The 18,223-nt window shown below is 42.1% G+C and overlaps 1 protein-coding gene across 1 annotated transcript in view; it reads right to left on the reverse strand.

Annotated features, from left to right (window-relative positions):
* The window catches only part of scube3 (signal peptide, CUB domain, EGF-like 3), a 360,795-nt gene extending 344,964 nt beyond the window's left edge, over positions 1–15,831 (reverse strand). The window contains exon 1 of the mRNA XM_043716904.1: positions 15,518–15,831. Coding sequence (XP_043572839.1) covers positions 15,518–15,617 — 100 coding nt within the window. The 5' untranslated portion in view covers positions 15,618–15,831. The remainder of the gene's footprint in view (positions 1–15,517) is intronic.
* Positions 15,832–18,223: the final 2,392 nt, after the last annotated feature.

Here is an 18,223-nt window from a genome sequence, read left to right on the forward strand (position 1 = left end):
TCTGCAGATAACATTGTGTTACCAGCACTAAAAAAACACAAGAGAAATGTAAATATCATCTCATTCCATCCTATGGTCTAGACTCGTGTACTATAGAATTTGCTTTCCTGTCTATATTTTCAATCTATAATGATTGTATTAAATTGTGTGTTTTTGGCTGACTTATTCATGAATAAGAATGTGTGTGTCTGTGCCTGTGTGTGTGTCTATGTCTGTGCCTGTGTGTATGTGTGCATGCATCTGTGTCTGTTTGTGAGTGCACGCATGTGTATGTTTGGAGTTTTAATGGGCTATAGTTTGAGTTGTACAGTAGAGATACTTGCTTGCCATTTCTTGAATAAGTTTACAATTATTTTCCTATTCATTATGAAATCTGGTGTGAATTCCTTTTGACCTGAAGAGCAGTCAGTCAGGCAAATTTATCAGAATAGAATAGAATCCCTAGTGTGGAAACAGGCCCTTCAGCCCAACAAGTCCACACCAACCCTCCGAAGAGTAACCCACCCAGACCTATTCCCCTAACTTATGTACCTAACCTACACTTCCCTGAACACTATGGGCAATTTAGCATGGCCAATTCACCTAATGTATACATCTTTGGACTGTGTGAGGAAACTGGAGCACCCAGAGGAAACCCACACAGACATGGGGAGAATGTGGAAACTACCCACAGACAGTCGCCCGAGACTGGAATCGAACCTGGGTCCCTGGCGCTGTGAGCAGCAGTGCTAACCACTGAGCCACCATGCCACCTCATTGAGCCACCTTGCCGAGCTTAGTGGTTTAACTGGGCAGTTACACATTTGGGTTATCTTGTGGAATTTTTGGCATGCTCTTCCCAATTGAATTATGAGACCAATCAACACCACCTTCACATCAAATAGTCTTCACATCAATGCAAACTGACCCAACTGTCACAGGACCAGAAGACTTTCAGGACAGGTGACTAAAAGCATAGCTTTTAAGTGACATCCAAAAGGGGAAAAGAGAATTAGCAAGGGAATGTCATACCTTGGAGCTGAAAGTCAAGTCAACAATGATGAGGTGAAGATGATAGAACCTGCACAAGGCCAGAGTTAGTGGAATGCAGAATTTTGTAGAGTTGCAGAGCTGGAGCTACAGAGACAGGGAGAACTGTGGCCATGGACGGTTTTGAAAACAACTACAATTTTGAAATTGTGGCTTTGATAACTCACCACTACTTACTCAAGGACAAATGTGCAGCAGCAATAAATGCCGGCATTGCAATGGGATATCCACATCCCACTAATGAAAAAAATAAGCAGGGCCGCTTGCATAGGATAACTTATATTTATATGGTACCTCTAATGTCATAAAACCTTCCACAGCAATAGAGTTTCACATGAATTTGCTTCCATAAGGTAGAAACTACGTGGGCAGTACAAACAGTAATTAAGTCTGGAGGGAGCAGGGATGAGGGTTTCAATAGCAGACCAGCCAAAGCAGGGGCTCACGTCAGAAGCTAAAGTAAGTGATCTTTGATGGAGAGGACTTGGAATTGCAATCGCAGCTCAGGATCAAGCAAGTTGCCAAGCTTGCAAATATTTCCTATGGGAAAAGGAACTAGATGGATTAAATCTTCTGGGACTTTTTTTAAAAAGATTCCTTCTTGAGCTGCGAGCATCGCTGACTAAGCCATCGCTCATCCTTAAGTGACTTACAGATGTTGGTGATGAACCTTCTTCTTGGTGTGGGTATACCCACAGTGCTGTCAGGAAGGGAATTTCAGGATTTTATCCCAGTGACTGTGAAGAAATGACAACATCATTCCAAGTCAGGATGTTGTGTGGCTGGTGGCAAACAGGCAGCTACTGGTGTTCCCATGTGTCTGCTGCGATTATATAAAGCCGGCAGGTTACAAGGAGAAATGGAGTGAAAACAGCACATTGAATCATCAAGTGCTATGGCATGACTCTGTTAGCACTCCATCAGTTTGCACGTGTTCAGCTTCTGACCTCCGTCACCAAAGGAAAGATCACAACTCGGGAAGAGGCCATTTGGCCCATCAGGTCTGGCCAAGCCTTTTGCAACAGCAACAGAATGAATCATAATGCCCAAGCTCTCCTCATTACTTTCCAGTCTAGTGGAGAGAAAAATATGGGCCAAACATGTCCAATCGTTCTTGCACTGTCTCAGCAGCCTGACAGAGGATTTGAGGCTCAGAGACAGAGCTCCATCCTTGCTCTCAGCCAGGAAAGGTGGATGCCACAGAGCAGTATTAATAACTAGGAAGTGAAAGAAGTAACAGTGTAGGATTTCCTTGACTTCTATCATGAAGGTAGTGATTCATACTTTCAGCAAACACTAGCATCTCTCTAGCACATCACTCAAGTAGCCATTCATCACCTGTACGCTATTTAAATGTAGGGAAAACCCTAAAGATACACAAGGACATTTTCCATAAGAGGTGACTGGATGGTGTTCATGAGTAATGCACTTCCCTGACTCTGTCTCACACACTCTAACCCAAAGACTTTCAAGCCTGTCTGATACACCCCTCATCCCTTCCCTCTCTGCCAAAGATCAGCTAACACAACATAGACCGGGCTCGGAGTCTGTGGCCTTCATCACTCAGTACCACATCATAGGCTTCACACATCCACAGGAGCAAACAAGAGAACCAAAAAAACTGTTTTTGTAAAGCCACTCTTTTCCTGTAATGTATACCCAGTACTAAATGTCTCCTACATAATTTCCGTGTAATACACTGTAAACAACCGACATTAATTTCCTGCATCATGTTTACTTGTGCTTATTTATGCATTTATACACACACATGCGCATTTACTACACACACATGCTAAAGTATAGAAAAAAATCCAAGACAAAAATTGTAAGAAGAACTGAAGATGTTCATCTCTGACAGATGTTAGAGCCTACCTTACAATGATGGTTTATACAGTAGGGTTATAGTGGCGTGTAACACAGATAGCTAAACGTGAAGCACTTTTGCAACAATTACAAATCTGACGCAAGTATTTTCTCAGCTACAATAAAATATAGTTTACTGAAGAGTACATTAAAATCCTTAGACTTGAGACCCCAGTGACCAACACTGGGACCACAGTGAAGGATCAGAATACAGGGATGCTCCTTCACCAGTATTATCAGTGTAGGATAATAGAGGGTTGGCTGGGAACTGCAAGGGAGTTATTTAAGTGAACCATTCCGACATCAACACAAACCACCAAAGGAACGCTTGAATAGTTTGTGAATGTCAGCAAAAGCTCGATATAAAATTACTACCTAAATCTCGCGGCAAGAAATTCCTGACTCTTACATTTTCTTGCCATTATGCAATAAGCTGCTGAGAGTGGAAATATTGGCCTGACAGCATCAAGGTGAAAGCAGCAACTCTCTAACTTGAATCGGTGAAGAGTTCTCCCTGCAAATGATGGTAAACTCAAAGAAATCTCAATATTAGTGTCAACTAACCAAACAAAAACAATGCTTTCATCGGACAGTATGTGCTTTAACCAATACAGAAACATATTGAGTTATCGATCAGTTTAGTTTCTCTCACAAATTCCTGGGACACTATTTCAAGACTTACGGGGTACCAGGCAGTACAGTCAAACCTGCAATAACATCAACATCTTTCAACATTGGCACTGGGAGGTATAACATAAACAAAGGCTGTAGGCGAAACTTTCCCAGCCCTGAGTGACATGGGCATTGGTGAGTCAGCTGGAAAACTGTGAGATTTTCCCAGCTTCTCAATGTCAAGAGCAAAGCCACATTTTCCAACCAAGTGTTGAATGGCAAAATGAGATTCTCGATAGTGAGTGGCAAGAGATTAGATTATTTACAGTGTGGAAACAGGCCCTCTGGCCCAACAAGTCCACACCGACCCACCGAAGCACAACCCACCCAGACCCATTCCCCCACACTCTGCCCCTTCACCTAACACTACGGGCAATTTAGCATGGCCAATCCACCTAACCTGCACATTTTTGGACTGTGGGAGGAAACTGGAGCACCCAGAGGAAACCCACGCAGTCACGGGGAGAATGTGCAAACTCCACACAGACAGTTGCCTGAGGCGGGAATTGAACCTGGGTCTCTGGCGCTGTGAGGCAACAGTGCTAACCATTGTGCCACCGTGCCATCCATGCACCGAGACCTATTTGCATGCATTAATACAAGCTCATCATTACCATAACCTCATGTCATTTTATTGATACGCAGTCTCCCATCCATCAGACAGAAACTAGACAACAAGAATTTCCGCCGTGAAAATTACAGCCGTTACCTGGCAACTCCAGCTCGCTGCTTCCTCCTTCAGACTTCCATCTTGGACACCAATATTTCAGGACACACTCCATGGACAGCAACAATGCACAATCCCAACATATGGACCGCGGCATCTGACACATACTGGTCACACCATACCATCACGGCACATCTCCAAGCTACTTATAATACAATCCTGCACTTTGGACACCAGGACACTATGCACACAGGGACAGGTCCCCAGCTCATGGATTGGAACTGGCTGTGTCTTTGGGTTACTCTTTCACTCTCTTAGCACTCACTCACTTAGCAACTACTGCCATGCTCAAAACCTTCTCACCTTCCATTACCTGTCGGTGCACTGCCCCTCGGCTCGGGTATAAAGGCTCACAATCTTGATTGGCACAAAGTCAGGCAAATTCTCATAGTTGTGAGCAGTGATCAGTCAAGGGGGCAGACATCTTGCTTTATGGCTGTGTGCTACATCAATCTCACCCCTGCACCATGTGCCAGAGGCTGACATGGCAAACCCACTGCATCATGTCAAAACCAAATGACCATTCTTCAGGTCTAAGGGGAGTCGTCCTCATTCAAGGGGAGGGGTCCTGCTGTCAGTCAGGGAGTGCTGGCAAAGTAAATCAAGGGCTTTGTCTGCTCTCAGCAGGGGGGCTTTGACAGGATCAGGTGACCACTCTGGGCAGATGTGCATCACTGCCATTCTCCAGGTGCAGTGTAAACAGTCAGGGGTTGGCTGTGAGTCAGCCAGGGAGCTGCCCAGTCCACGGCCTGGTCACTTCTCAGTCATGGTGTCTGACTGAGCCACTGGGTAAGAGTGGGCCATGGTCAGACCTGGGGGGGGGGAAAGAGATGATAGTATCCCACTTTCTGTCCTGCACTGAGGGAAGGAGATTATCAGTGGTCATCGCCATTGTGGCCTTGGTGAGATGAATGAGAAACATGATGGAGAATATGACTAAACTGTAAGGCCAGGGCTCAGGGGTTAATGATGAGAGCGACAGAACATAATTCCAGATATGGGAACTGGTGGAGGATAGGGGCACATGGGCTGGCCAGAGACTGCCAGGAATATAGAGACAGGAGGTTTGAGGGTGGGGGAATAGTGCCCTTATTTACAAGGCTAAGTCTGAGATTCACTGTGCCAAGGACAACCTGCTATGCCTTCTGTAGTCAAACAGCACACAGCTGCACACTGCAAATGGAAAATGGTTACAACCACACACACACAGTGGGTAGAATCCGTGTTTTTTTCCATCCTAACAGGCGGTGATTGTGATAGTTGATAGGTGATAGCTACAGTAAATTTTTGCAATTGGCTCCATCCAAAGTGCCACTGTGTGGGATTTTTCAATTCTCAAATGTATCAAAGCAATTACCCATGTAATTTGAGCCAGATCACACCACTTTTCTCCACGGCAAGGTCAGTGCTGCAGCCTCAATAAGAGGTTTCAGCAACTTCATTGGCTTCATCCCGGGGCAGCGAACGATATATGGTACACAACGAGCACTGAGATGTCCATATCATAACACAACTACATACATCAATGGAGAGAGTTCCACTCCATCACTGTACAAGTGATCTATGAATATTGGTACTGCTTTCTACAAATCTGGATCAGATATCCTGGGAGTTGCTACTATAGCTGTATCCTTGAGAATCTCATGTTCCTGTTGCATTTCAAGGGCTGGATGATGGCCCTCCTGAAGCTGGAGAGGTCTTGCAGTGTAGTCTGGCCGCAGTGCACTGGATAATTCTAACTTGCTGTGTTCTGCACAATTGGAGAAGGCAAACTCGGGATGTGATGGAGGCTGAAGAGCTGGGTGAACAGCAACACTCTTCTGAGAAGAATGAAGACATTGAGCAAGAAGAACATCGCCTTCTCCATGATTGATCACTGCAGGATCAAGCACAGCAAGCCAGATAGGCCTTAAACGACACCTAGATCCAGTCGATTTCCATTGACTGTAGGTGTGTTGGGGCTTGAAAGACAAGCAATTCCGCACTAGTCCTAGAAGCAAATGCAGCTTCATTAGCTTTGTTTTCTTTTGTTCTTCTTTGAATGAAAGTAAACACTTTGAAGCACTTGAAGGTTTTCTTGTAAGTGATGGTCATACATTGAACAATGATAAGATGCTGGACGATATTAGGCATGAAAAGAAAAGCTCTAGCACCAGGGACTGCCGGAGAGGAAGATGTCATTGTGGTCACAGACACATTGACGGAGTGGAAGCTCTCGCTGTTAATGAGTCTCACTGGCTAGACATTTGATGCTTCAACCAACAAATAGGTGCAATGGATGATTGTACCCTGTACCCTTTAGCTTGGGAAATCAGCAATGGAGTCAAACCCTATTGCCGTCTGTACCTGTCTAAAATTGCACGCATGCCTCACTTTAACAAGGACATTGTCAGCGACACTGTGCAGTGGCAGGGATCTTTTTGTGACATGGTCACTGAAAGATCCACGACTGACTCTTGGGAGGAGTCAGAGACAAAGAAGTTCAAGGTCATAGGGACATTGACTTCTGGCAGGACTCAGTGAGCAATGCTATGAAAGCTGAGGTCTTTGGCTGCAAATGCACAAATCCATGTGACAATCTGCCTCGATTTGTGCTCCTCCACAGGATTGGCCTGTCAACATCTTCCACTGGCACATCCTATGCTGAGGGTATGGCCTCCATTGCCTTGCTGCCCATTGTCCATCACCTCTGTTCTCCTCTTGGCAAGGGCTCTGTATACCCTGTGGAGGAGGCTGTTCTTCACTGTCTCTATCAAGATCTGAGGATTATGTTCCCATTACCAGCTGCTACCCTGTACTCCTCTGGCCTCACTATAATGTCAAAAAGACCAACACCTTCCTATTATGGTGGCAGAGAGCTGTGATAATTCCTGCTTTTCCCAATCACCACTGACCATTCTCACCACAAACTCTCCATACACAATGACATCTGTGCACCATTTGCTGTGACCTCTCCCCCAACTGTGCTTTTTTGTGGGCCTAACCAATATCATGGTATATGTTGCCACCACCACGCACCTGGTCCATCCCTGATCCTGCTTGCAAACTCTCAACCTCCTCCAAAATCCCAAACATGCCTTCAACAAGTTTGGTAACTATGGAAACTGGCTCCTTCCCAAATTTAGGTCCCATGTTCCCCACCATGAGGGATATCAAAAGCAGCAAGAACAGTTGCAGGAAACAGGCACATATTGGGCACACTGTCTGAGTCTTGTTTTAATCACCCACCCACTACTGCAATGGCACCTAAAACACCTGCCTGCTGTGTCCAATTCTGGGCACTGGACCCTAACAAGTTATTAGAGAGGGAGCCAAAAAGATTTCCAGGAATGATTCCTGACATGAGGGACTTCAATTATGTGGCACAGACTTGATGGATTACACTGCCTCCCAGCAGCAGATTTTCTCATTGCCCGAACAGAATGGATTTCACTGACCAGAACCCAACAACAAATATTAATCCCATCAAAGTCTGGAGTTTCGCTTCCATTTAACTTAAACAAACCAAAGGAGGAAGTGATGGCCTCGTAGTATTATTGCCAGATTATCAACCCAAAAACTCAGCTAATGTTCTGGGGACTCAGGTTCAAAACCCGTCATGGCAGACAGTGGAATCTGAATTCATTAAAATAAATCTGGAATTTAGAGTCTAAATGTTGATCATGAATCCTTTCTTGATTGTCAGAAAAACCCATCAGGTTCACTAATACCCTTCAGGGAAGGAAATCTCCCATCCCCACCTGGTCTGGTCCACATGTGACTCCAGGCGCACAGTATCTGGTTGACTCTCACTTGCCCTCGGAACTGGCCTATCAAGGCATTCAGTTGTATCAATCGCTATAAAACCTCAAAGAAATGAATCCGAACTGATCACCTCACATCAACCGAGGCACCGGAAAAGCTCTAATGGCATTGTGGGCACGCGGACTGAAGTGGTTCAAGAAGGCAGCTCACTGTCACCTTCTCAAGGGCAACAGATACTGGCGAGCCAATGACGCCCACATCCCACAAAGTGAGCTTTTAAAAAAAATCTAAATTGTGCTCCCCTCCGTTACCTTTCACAAACCATGAAGAGTATAAAAATGCAAACTGGTCAAATTACAATATTCAAATAAAAGTGATATTAGTGAAATTCATCGAATAAGCCAGCACAGAAAAGAGGCTATTCTGTCCATTCTGCACCTGCTGGTTCTTTGACAGACCTATCCAATTAAGATACACTCCTCTGCTTTTGCAGTACAGCCTTGCATATATTTCTGTTTCATAAAAGATCCAATCTCCTTTTGAAATGTACTTTTGAATCTCCTCCCACCAGCCTTCTATCCAGTGCATTCCGGATGACAATAACTCATACATTTCTCATCTTCCCCCCAATCCATTGGCCAACTATATTCAGATTGTATCCTTTGATAACTGAACCTCCTGCCTGTGGAAACAGTTTCTCCCCAGCTATTCTCTGACAATCCTTCATAATTTTGAATACGTATGTTGATGCTACTGTAATCTATCACTGCATTTTTAAAGCAATTATCAAAACCTTTAGAATTTTCTGATCAGTACACACTATAATGTGTCTCTTCAAAAATGCAGAATACCAAGTCACAATCATTAATTTCACACAATGTAATGCATTTTCTCAGACTTTCGTAACTGCATTCTTTTAAAAATAAACTGCAATGCATAAACATCAGTTTGAAGTTCAGTCTATACTTCGGCTGGGTTTTGGTGGTTTGAGGACACTGGGGGACATGCAGAGTGCTTCAGATAGTTGGAGTCAAACCAAATAATTTCAACTGTTCAGGATTATGACAAACTGCATCTCTAACCAGGTCACAGAGGAGCAATGAAGAAAAGGAACTCTGACCAATTGCCTACATAACCTCAATCCCTGTACAGGAATGCTCAGGCCACTAGCAAGATTAATATCTTAAAGCAAGCCAAGAATCGAACCTTTGTGTTCTCTATTACTCAGGACCATAGTATGCAATGCATTTGTCCATCAGAGAGATAGCACCAGAAATGCAAAGCAGCACTGGTAGAGGGTCTGATGCCCAATACCTCCGCTCAAGCCAAAGTGACCATTGCCCTAGCTGGAGCCAGGAGGGACAGTAAAAAAATGTAGGGCAAGGAACTGACAACATTTACTAATGTAGCAGGTCACAGATATCACAGGACATTTGCAACTGTGGAGATTGAAGATAGTGGACCGAGAGGAGATATACTGAAGAAGGCACGGAATACATGTTGAAAGTTGGGTCTTCAGGAGATTTGGAAAGAAGTAAAAAGACTGATGAGGTAAAATGATTGCGAGAGAGAGAGAGTTTCAGTTGATAAAGAGATGGACCAATGGTCATGGTTAAATAGCATACACAGAGTTGAAGGAGCAAAGAATGTGATCGCTCCAGTGGAGATGAAAGTTTATTTTGCTATTAAAACTTTTTGAGCACTGGAACCGAAGGGTTGTGATACCAAATAACATTCAGGACAATTTTAAATTACATTAAGATAGGGTGTGTGGAGTTGGCCAATTTTCAAACAACATGCAGTCATACATACCATTTTAAAATATCATCTAAAACATCCAAACTCTTTTTTTTAATTCTGCAGTTTAGGAAAATGCAGAATTCTGAGCAAAGTCGCATCAATCCACCCTTTAATAATAATTGACATTAAACAACTAAACAGAGAAAAAGGTCAGCATTTTCTAAAATTCACTAAAAGTTTGTTTTTAATTATTTTCAATGCACTTGAACTGTCGCGAGGTAGTCTGGTCAGAACACACCTGCATGCAGCTTCATATTTTAAACAAAGCCAAATCCGTAGCTAAATCAGGTTAAGAATATATAGGTCCTTATCATCTGTGATTCACCCAGTTTTACCCAGACTACACAAAAGGTTATTATAACAGCAGAAATAATGTTGGAATGGAATAATGTAAAATGAAAAGGTCCAAGTTTACAACACAATTCGTCTCACAAGCTAAGATCAAAGCCAAAGTACATCAGGCAAGGAAAGAACATCCTGTACATAAGAAATCACAGAATTAAAAGCTATTCAGTCCTTCATAGCCTGGCCCCTTTTGCTGAGGCTGTACAGATTGCTGTGTTAAGGCTTTTTGTCAGTTTTGAAGAAGGCTTCTACCTGATACATTAACTTGACTTTCCCTCTTTGCAGCTATGACTAAGTGGCTGGACATTTCTGTTCTTTAATTTTATTTTACTTCAGCAAGTCATCCATGTAACCTGTGTAATCTTCTGCAGAAAGATTGCACAAACTCGTCTCTGCCCCTTCCCAAAGGTCAACCGAGTGAAACTTCACAGCACAGCCTAGCACAACATTATTCATCCATGACCACGTGCCTCTCTTTGCCATGACACATCCCATAGTCAGCAGCCATCATCTTCCACACGGAACTCAAATGTCCATATCTTCCATTTATCTTTATAACCCTCTATCCCATTCCTAACCAGATACTCACCCATCTCCTCTTATCAATCCAACAGAGCATTAACTACTTTAGCTGGGAACCCGTTGCACTTATCTTAGTCAGGGCACGTTTCAGAGGAGGACCAAAAAGGGGGAAGGGGACAGAATCTCATCCTCGGAGGAACCAGAGAGCGGTTTTGAGGGGGTGGGGGTGAGGGTGACAGGGAAAAATTATGCAACTTTTGAGCTTGAAGAATATTTCAAATTCCAGCACTCTGATCTAAACAAGCATTGTTGCCATACTGGAGACAAAGTCTGAAATCTTGGAACAGCTCTACCAAAAGTTCTAAAATCACTCTAAACATGCAAGTTAATCAATGCAACACAGAAATCCCTAGAAAACTTACCCCACAATAAACTTTGAGCTTTTTTATTTGGAAACCAGCTGTTTCAGGATTTCAAGCTTCCTAACAATCTCTTAAGCACTGTGGAAAATGCCCCTTAACCTGCTATTTATGCCCTACTGGGCATCATTTTAGAGAAACCTTTGCATAAGTAGCTCTAATTTGGCTGTGCGTTAGTGCACAATAGGATTTACTGTGGCTTTGAATAATGGCACTTCCACTCTCAGAAACAAAGGCAACAAAAAAAAAGAAATCTGGATACCAGTCGACTCTCCCCTTTGAAGAGAGCAAATAATAATCCCCATCTGTGTTCCTTAATTGACTAATTTTCCCTATACTCTTGTTCACCACAAACCTCTCCTTTCGTAGGATTACTGTTCCTTCATTAAATCATAAACGCACTGCATTACTTTTACTGCTGTCAGATGATCAAACCCGGTTTTAGACACATTAACAAATAAAGGCCATTCTACCATTTTCTAATTTGCTCAGCCTTATTCTCATTTCAAACCTCAGACCTATATGCTGTGTAGAAGCAAGGAGAAACATTGGCTGGAAGTGCTTTTATCTACACTTGAAACATCCAGCAGTATTTCAAAATACTTCAACCATTGCTATTTCTTATAATATTTGGCATGGAATTTGACAACACAAAGGCAGGCCACTTGGCCCAATACCAGCACGAATGCCCCACTTGAGCCAGTTAGAGCCCTTTCTAAATACACGTGGAGTTTATGTTGGGCATCTTCATTCCAGTCAGAGCTTAATTACCTTTTGTCAGTGGCCAATGAGTGACACAGCACCAAACTGCAATTGTACCATGTTCATATTACTGTTGAATAGGTTCGCAGTTCATAAACTGAACTGACAACGTTTTTCTATTAATTGGGTGGCACACAGTACAAGGGCAAATCAGCACAGAAATTCAGCAAAAGCATGTGTTAGGATCATTCAGCTGTCAAGGCTGACGGTGCAGTTAATGTGGTGACACTGCCCATGAACAAGGTTATAAATTGTGCTTCAGAACTACATGGCTACACTTATCCCAAATCTGCCCTATAATAAATGTCAGGTGAATCCCACAGCACTGACAATCAGAGACACTATGACATAACATGTCATTTCAAGAAAGCTGCACTCATAAATTGCTTGTGCAAAGTAGTACTAAAATTGTTTGTGCTTATATAATCTTTGCTCTACATCTTTTATTATATAACTTATCAGAAATGTAAATAAAGAGTACTCCAGCAGCTGTGTGATAGCAGCACCCATTGCAATGCATAATCCAACAAGTCCCAGAGTGAATCTCCTGCGTATACTGAGTTTTCTGGTACCTGAGGGTAACACTCGACACTTTATGACAATTGTTGGCAGCCCGGGCTTACACAAGAGGAAGATGGAGGAGGGAAAATAACTTAGTGCTTCTGTTTCTGAATATTCTCCAGTAATTATTGTGGGATGCACTGGGACGAAGCTCATTTGTGATGAACCAATCACAGCACCCAAAGCATCCCACCACTGTCACAGCCAATAACCTGTCCAGGTTTATACATGAAGGCTTTGCTTCTTAGATCAAGTACACAGTCTTGCTATCACTCATGGAACTAAATCCCATCTTGAACATATCCACCTAAGAAAACCCTGGGAGAATCTGCAAGAAATTAAAGCGATTGCATGCAGATTCTCTTCAGACTCTTATTAACCTGAGATGATGCAAAGGATTAAGAAAAAACCTAGCTAAAATTCCAAAGCTTCATTCTATACACGAAAACACGATTGTTTCATATCCTTACAGTCAATGTAATGAAAACTGAAGAGTTCAGGCATTGGTATCAAACTCTTTCTGCTATTCGTCAAGCAGTGTTTAAAAAAAATCTGCATCTCTGAAATTGCATTAATTATTCCTTGCAGAAAATATTCACTAATGAGCAGAGGCAATTTGTTAAACCAAATGATTTGAAACCTTATAAACCAAAGCATTCAAGACATTGCCAATTTTATACTTTGAGTGCAATGAATCATAAAAATTAACAAATCAAGCAGCCAGTACATTCAATTCAGTCTCAGAACCCTCTATATCACTGCATCACCAACCCCACCACCACCCCTGCTATTTATTAAGTAAGTGTGGATGACCTACAACCCATTCATTTAATGAGAGGTGTCTCGCTTACACATACAAAGCGTCTATAATGGGAAACATCTTTTGTTCTACACCAGAGAGTGTCAGAACTCAAGATTGAACTGGTTAAAATTCTGAAACAGGCTACAAGATCATTTTACTTGAGTGAATTTCTAACAGTTGTTGTAAAATGCTTGTGAAGCAATTAAATTGCTTTTTTTATAAATCCAGAAGATTTCATTCCTGAGTTGCTGTGCCATATGTAATTGCATGCAATGTGCAGTGCCACACTTATCCAATGCTTGCAATCAATAAACAGCAACCAATTAAAAGCTCCAGTCTCATATTACAAGTCAAGTCAGATTTTTAACAGCGTTGAACTAAATTTACTTAATTGTCTTTGAAGGTCCTACAGAGGACCACCTCCAGCAAACGTTTTTGTTAAATAACTAAATATTTAGTTAATTAGAAACGTGAAGATACATTTATACCAGCAAGGATGCTGCATCATGAGACAGAAACAAGTGATTTAAAACGGTATACAATATGGTTAAAAAAAAACACATTGCCTCTTTGTGACAATTCAATAGGAGACACACCCCAGAGTGGTACTGATCTATACAGACTTGGAAAGTCCAAGTTCAATTTCTAGTCCGTGTTTTTTTAGTTTATCGTGGCTAGACAGTATCCACGACACCAGAACTGACCTCAGTGCCTTTGGGTTAGCGAAAGAGAAAAAATTAGCCAGCAAGCCTCTTCTGCATCGCTACTCAATGACTACAGTTGAAATCTGGACATTTGTAAATTTTGGATAAGGATTGGATTGGTTTGGAATATGATGCCCCTCAAAGTGAAATAGTTACTGCCATGTAGTTCTTAGGTTTATACGTGATAAATGGTAGCTTGGGTGAGGAATCAAGATTGTTGTCAGTATATAAGAAACCATAACCACTGTCTTCTGAATGGAATAGAAGAAAAATAGGTAACTGAAAGCATAGCGTTCCAGCAATTTACTATTTACCTATTTAGAATTACCCAAACAACTAAAACATCTCACGTGCTGTTCTCACTTAACATGCCATAGCTTTTTACAATGCTTTGTTGGCTAGTCATAGCCCAGCTATCAAATCCACTCAACTTAATGTAACAACCATATATCCAGCTATGTTAAGCTGTGCTCAAAGTGGTGCAAATTCTTGGTTAAATGTTCACTCAGCACTTTGCACAGTAATGTGTCAACATCATACTGAATAAGTCCCAGCTTGTTCAGATTACATTTTTCAGCAAATACATATGTCAATCGGCCAGCTAATAAACTAAAGACTAAAAACACATTGCACTGTTTGTTTTGCTATTGTTACAATGTCAGCAGACACAAGTAAAACAGAATCTGAAAAGACAGATTTGAGTGTGTGTTTGTAAGTATTGTACCATGTCTGTGCTGGCTGGATCTGTGACAAATGAATTGATTATTTAATTTTCTACTGGCTTACAGTGTGCAAGACAATGAGCCAATTATAAAGCAATTAATTGGCACCTCTCTATCTAAAATGTGTGAAGAATTCTGAATGCCGAATTTATGCAACAGCAAAGTGCATATGACACTCACTTCACACAAATATCTAGATACTGTTCTGATTCTAGTGCTGTAGCTTCTTTTATGAGCAATCAGTTTGCCCTAAATGTACAGCAATTATCAAAGTGTATTAAGAACTCATTAAATAATCCATGTTTGCATGTTCTAATGATGTGTGCACCCACAAAAGATCTATGATTTCGACCATCCAACTTCCTAAAATATACAGAAGATGGCAAACTTTTATCAAACTGCAGAGAGAAAGAAGATATCCTGAACATGTCATGTTTGAGGGATAGTGCTTTTAATGAGGAGAACAGAGAATATAAACCACAGTTCAAACACTTCAAAGATTGCGTCAGTCTGTTTCCAGGTATATAAATGAGGCATTAACCCAGGTCACTTAAACATTTAAAAGTTACCCGCAAATTGTCTTCAAATTGAACTCAAATGGCAAAAAAATACTATCCAGCTTAGTTTTGCCCTTTCTTTTCTCTGCCCCTCTGTGGAATTGTTGATTTTATTTAAACACACACACAGACAGACAAATCACTTACACATTCAGACCCCTCTGAGTCCCCTTGTTTCATGATCTGAAACGCAAGGTTGAAGGATAAAATACATATTTAAAACGGAAAGGATGTTGGGGGGGGGGGGGCGAGTTGGTGTAAGAAGAAAGCTTCTTAAGGATTCCTTACCTTGGTTAGCCTTGTTTCCCGCGGTGGTGAGTGCGTTTAAGAGAATGAGTAGCAAACAGTAGCAGCCGGACAGACAGACAGCCCCCATTCTGCTCTGCATTTTCAGATGACTCTTTCTCAGAAGGGATAAGAGGCGATTTTCCCCCCTCTCTCTCCTTTTGCCTCTTGAAGGTCCTGATGGAGCTGAAAAGTACCTCAATCGGAGCCTCCCACTTCAGTCAGATCGCCCTCTGCGGAATCAGAGGGATCTGCCGTGTCCTACTCACTGCTTCTGCACAAGGTCTGGAGGGAGGGGAGGAGAGGGGAGGGAAAGGGAGGAGGGGGGAGTGGAGGTGGGAGGGGGGAGGTGGTAGAGAGAGAGAGACAGACAGACACATCCCTCTATTTTGGGGGGGGGGGGTGGAGGAGGAGGAGGGAGACACACGCAATGCTTCCAATCTCTGCAGGAATTTACAATCAGTTGCTGCCCCAAAGACATTCCTGCCAGAGAGAGAGAAAAAAAGGCTGGAGGAGGACTTCCAGTCTCCATGGAAACGGCTTCTCTGGGATCAGGAGGTCAGGACAGGACCATGTGCAATCAATGGATCGATAAAGACAGGATCATGTCGCCCAGCCATTAGAAAATGCACAAATCCAGTTAAAAAATCCTGGGTGGACCTTCGCAGCCAGAAGCAAGTGAGGGATCAGAGCAAAAAGTGAATTTAAAGCTTGCATTAGCGCGAGCACTGGCAGTACAAGTTCAATGTTTTTTATATGTATATATTTTTGAAGTAAACATTATTATTTTTAAACAGCCTTTCGCGGTCGCCTCTATGCAGGGAACTTGAACGAGCCATTCAAAACCCCGCTCTAAACAGACGTCCAAATCAACTGGCGATTTCTTTTTGAAAAGTTCAAATGGGGTCAGCCCGCGGAGCGACTCTCTCCAATTAGTGAGCGGCGACATATCCCTCTATTGAAGGGCCACTGAGATTATATTGTACGCCCGCGGTGCAGACTATTCACACCGGGGATATTTTACATTCCCGCGGCCACATTCCCACATTAGTCAACGCCAGATTGTCTTGTTTCTCTCAAATCCAAATTTCTAAGCCATTCTATTTGGTTCTCTGCCCCCACCCCCCAAACTCCCGCTTCCCTTGTCGGTGTTAACTGCAAAATGTCAAAGCCCATGCAGGGGTTAAAGTCACCGTGACGGTCAATCAGTTCAAATAGGGACGAATGGGGCTCAGAGGAGAGGGTTTGATAAACCCACACCATTCTTGTGTGGGAGGTGTCCGCAGAGGCAGGGTACCCAGCGACTCTCAGCCCCAACAAGGTTTCCTTATTTTTCATTCACTGTTCGGGGAAGAAACTAAAACAATGGGCAACTTTGAAGGAGGGGTCGTGTTTATTTTGCTTTAAGAATGTGAAATGCTTCTGGAAAGAATTATTTGTAATCACTTATAATTTAAAACATACACACACACATATATTGCCTCCCTGTCACTTACCATTGCATTAATGACGGGTAAAGTAGGAAGTCACTGCTGTTAAACAATATGTTTGTATCTGGCTGGAAAGTGAAAACTTAAAATAGTTAAGTTTCTATTTTCAAAGCTGAAGAAGCATTTTGGGACATTGTGCAATTTTATTATGTTGGGATAGGAATTTTCCAGCATCATGTTGTTGCTCCAATATACTTTGACAAATTGTACTTAAGTAAAAATATACAATTCTGAAGAATCATGGGACTTGTAACATTAACTCTGTTTCTTTCTCCACTGAGGCTGCCAGACCTGCAGAGTTTCTCCAGCCCTTTCTGTGTTTATTTCCAAACTCCAGCACCCATAATATTGCTTTTATAAAAATACATAGTATCAGGATGAGCTAATCTATAGATGTATGTTATAATAAACAGTGTAGTCCAAGGGTCTATTATAGTGATTATCTGTGTGTGTGCATATATGTATGTGCAATCATGTGTATGTACTTGCTTGTGTATGTTTGCTCAGACATGTGAGAGGTAAGGGAGATCATGCTCAACCATGATGTCTGCTGGGGTGGAATAACTTTCAGATACTCACTGTCCATCATTTCATGTAAAGAATGTCTTTTCAGGCAAGGCAATATGAAGCAAAACAATGAGCCCAGGTTATAGGTCAAAACGAATGAAGTGAGGGGAAGTGAAATTTAGAGCATGAGGGAGATAGAAAAAACCTTTCTTTTGTTCAATTCACCTAAAACCATTCAAACTTTCCCCTGAGTTTTAAGATAAGCATGGTAGGGGGGAATCTACTGTCTCTTGTGTTCCTACACTAAGTATCTTTTGAAAATGAAGTGTGTATTAGCTGCAATAGAAATTAAATTAATTAATTAAAATAATTTGGGATTTAAATATTAGTCTTTACAAAACTATTACCTTGCAGATTCAATTTCTAATGGTGGTTAAGAGGTGACCTTATAGAAGTTTATTAAATCATGAGGAGTATACATATGGTTAATGGTAGGTGGCTTGTCCTTGGGATGGGAGATTTCAAGACAAGGGGACACATTTTTAAGGTAAAAGGAGAGAGATTTGAAAAAGATAAAATGGGCAAATTTTTCTTGTGGAAAATGGTTAATATCACGACACAGTGACAACCAGGGATAACGGTGCACAGTCTCTTGTTTTATTGTGCTTTAATGTTGGAGAAGGAATATCTGAGTGAGGCCTAATTGGATCGT

This window comes from Chiloscyllium plagiosum, chromosome 26 (assembly GCF_004010195.1).
Source record: "Chiloscyllium plagiosum isolate BGI_BamShark_2017 chromosome 26, ASM401019v2, whole genome shotgun sequence".
NCBI classification, from domain to species: Eukaryota; Metazoa; Chordata; class Chondrichthyes; order Orectolobiformes; family Hemiscylliidae; genus Chiloscyllium; species Chiloscyllium plagiosum.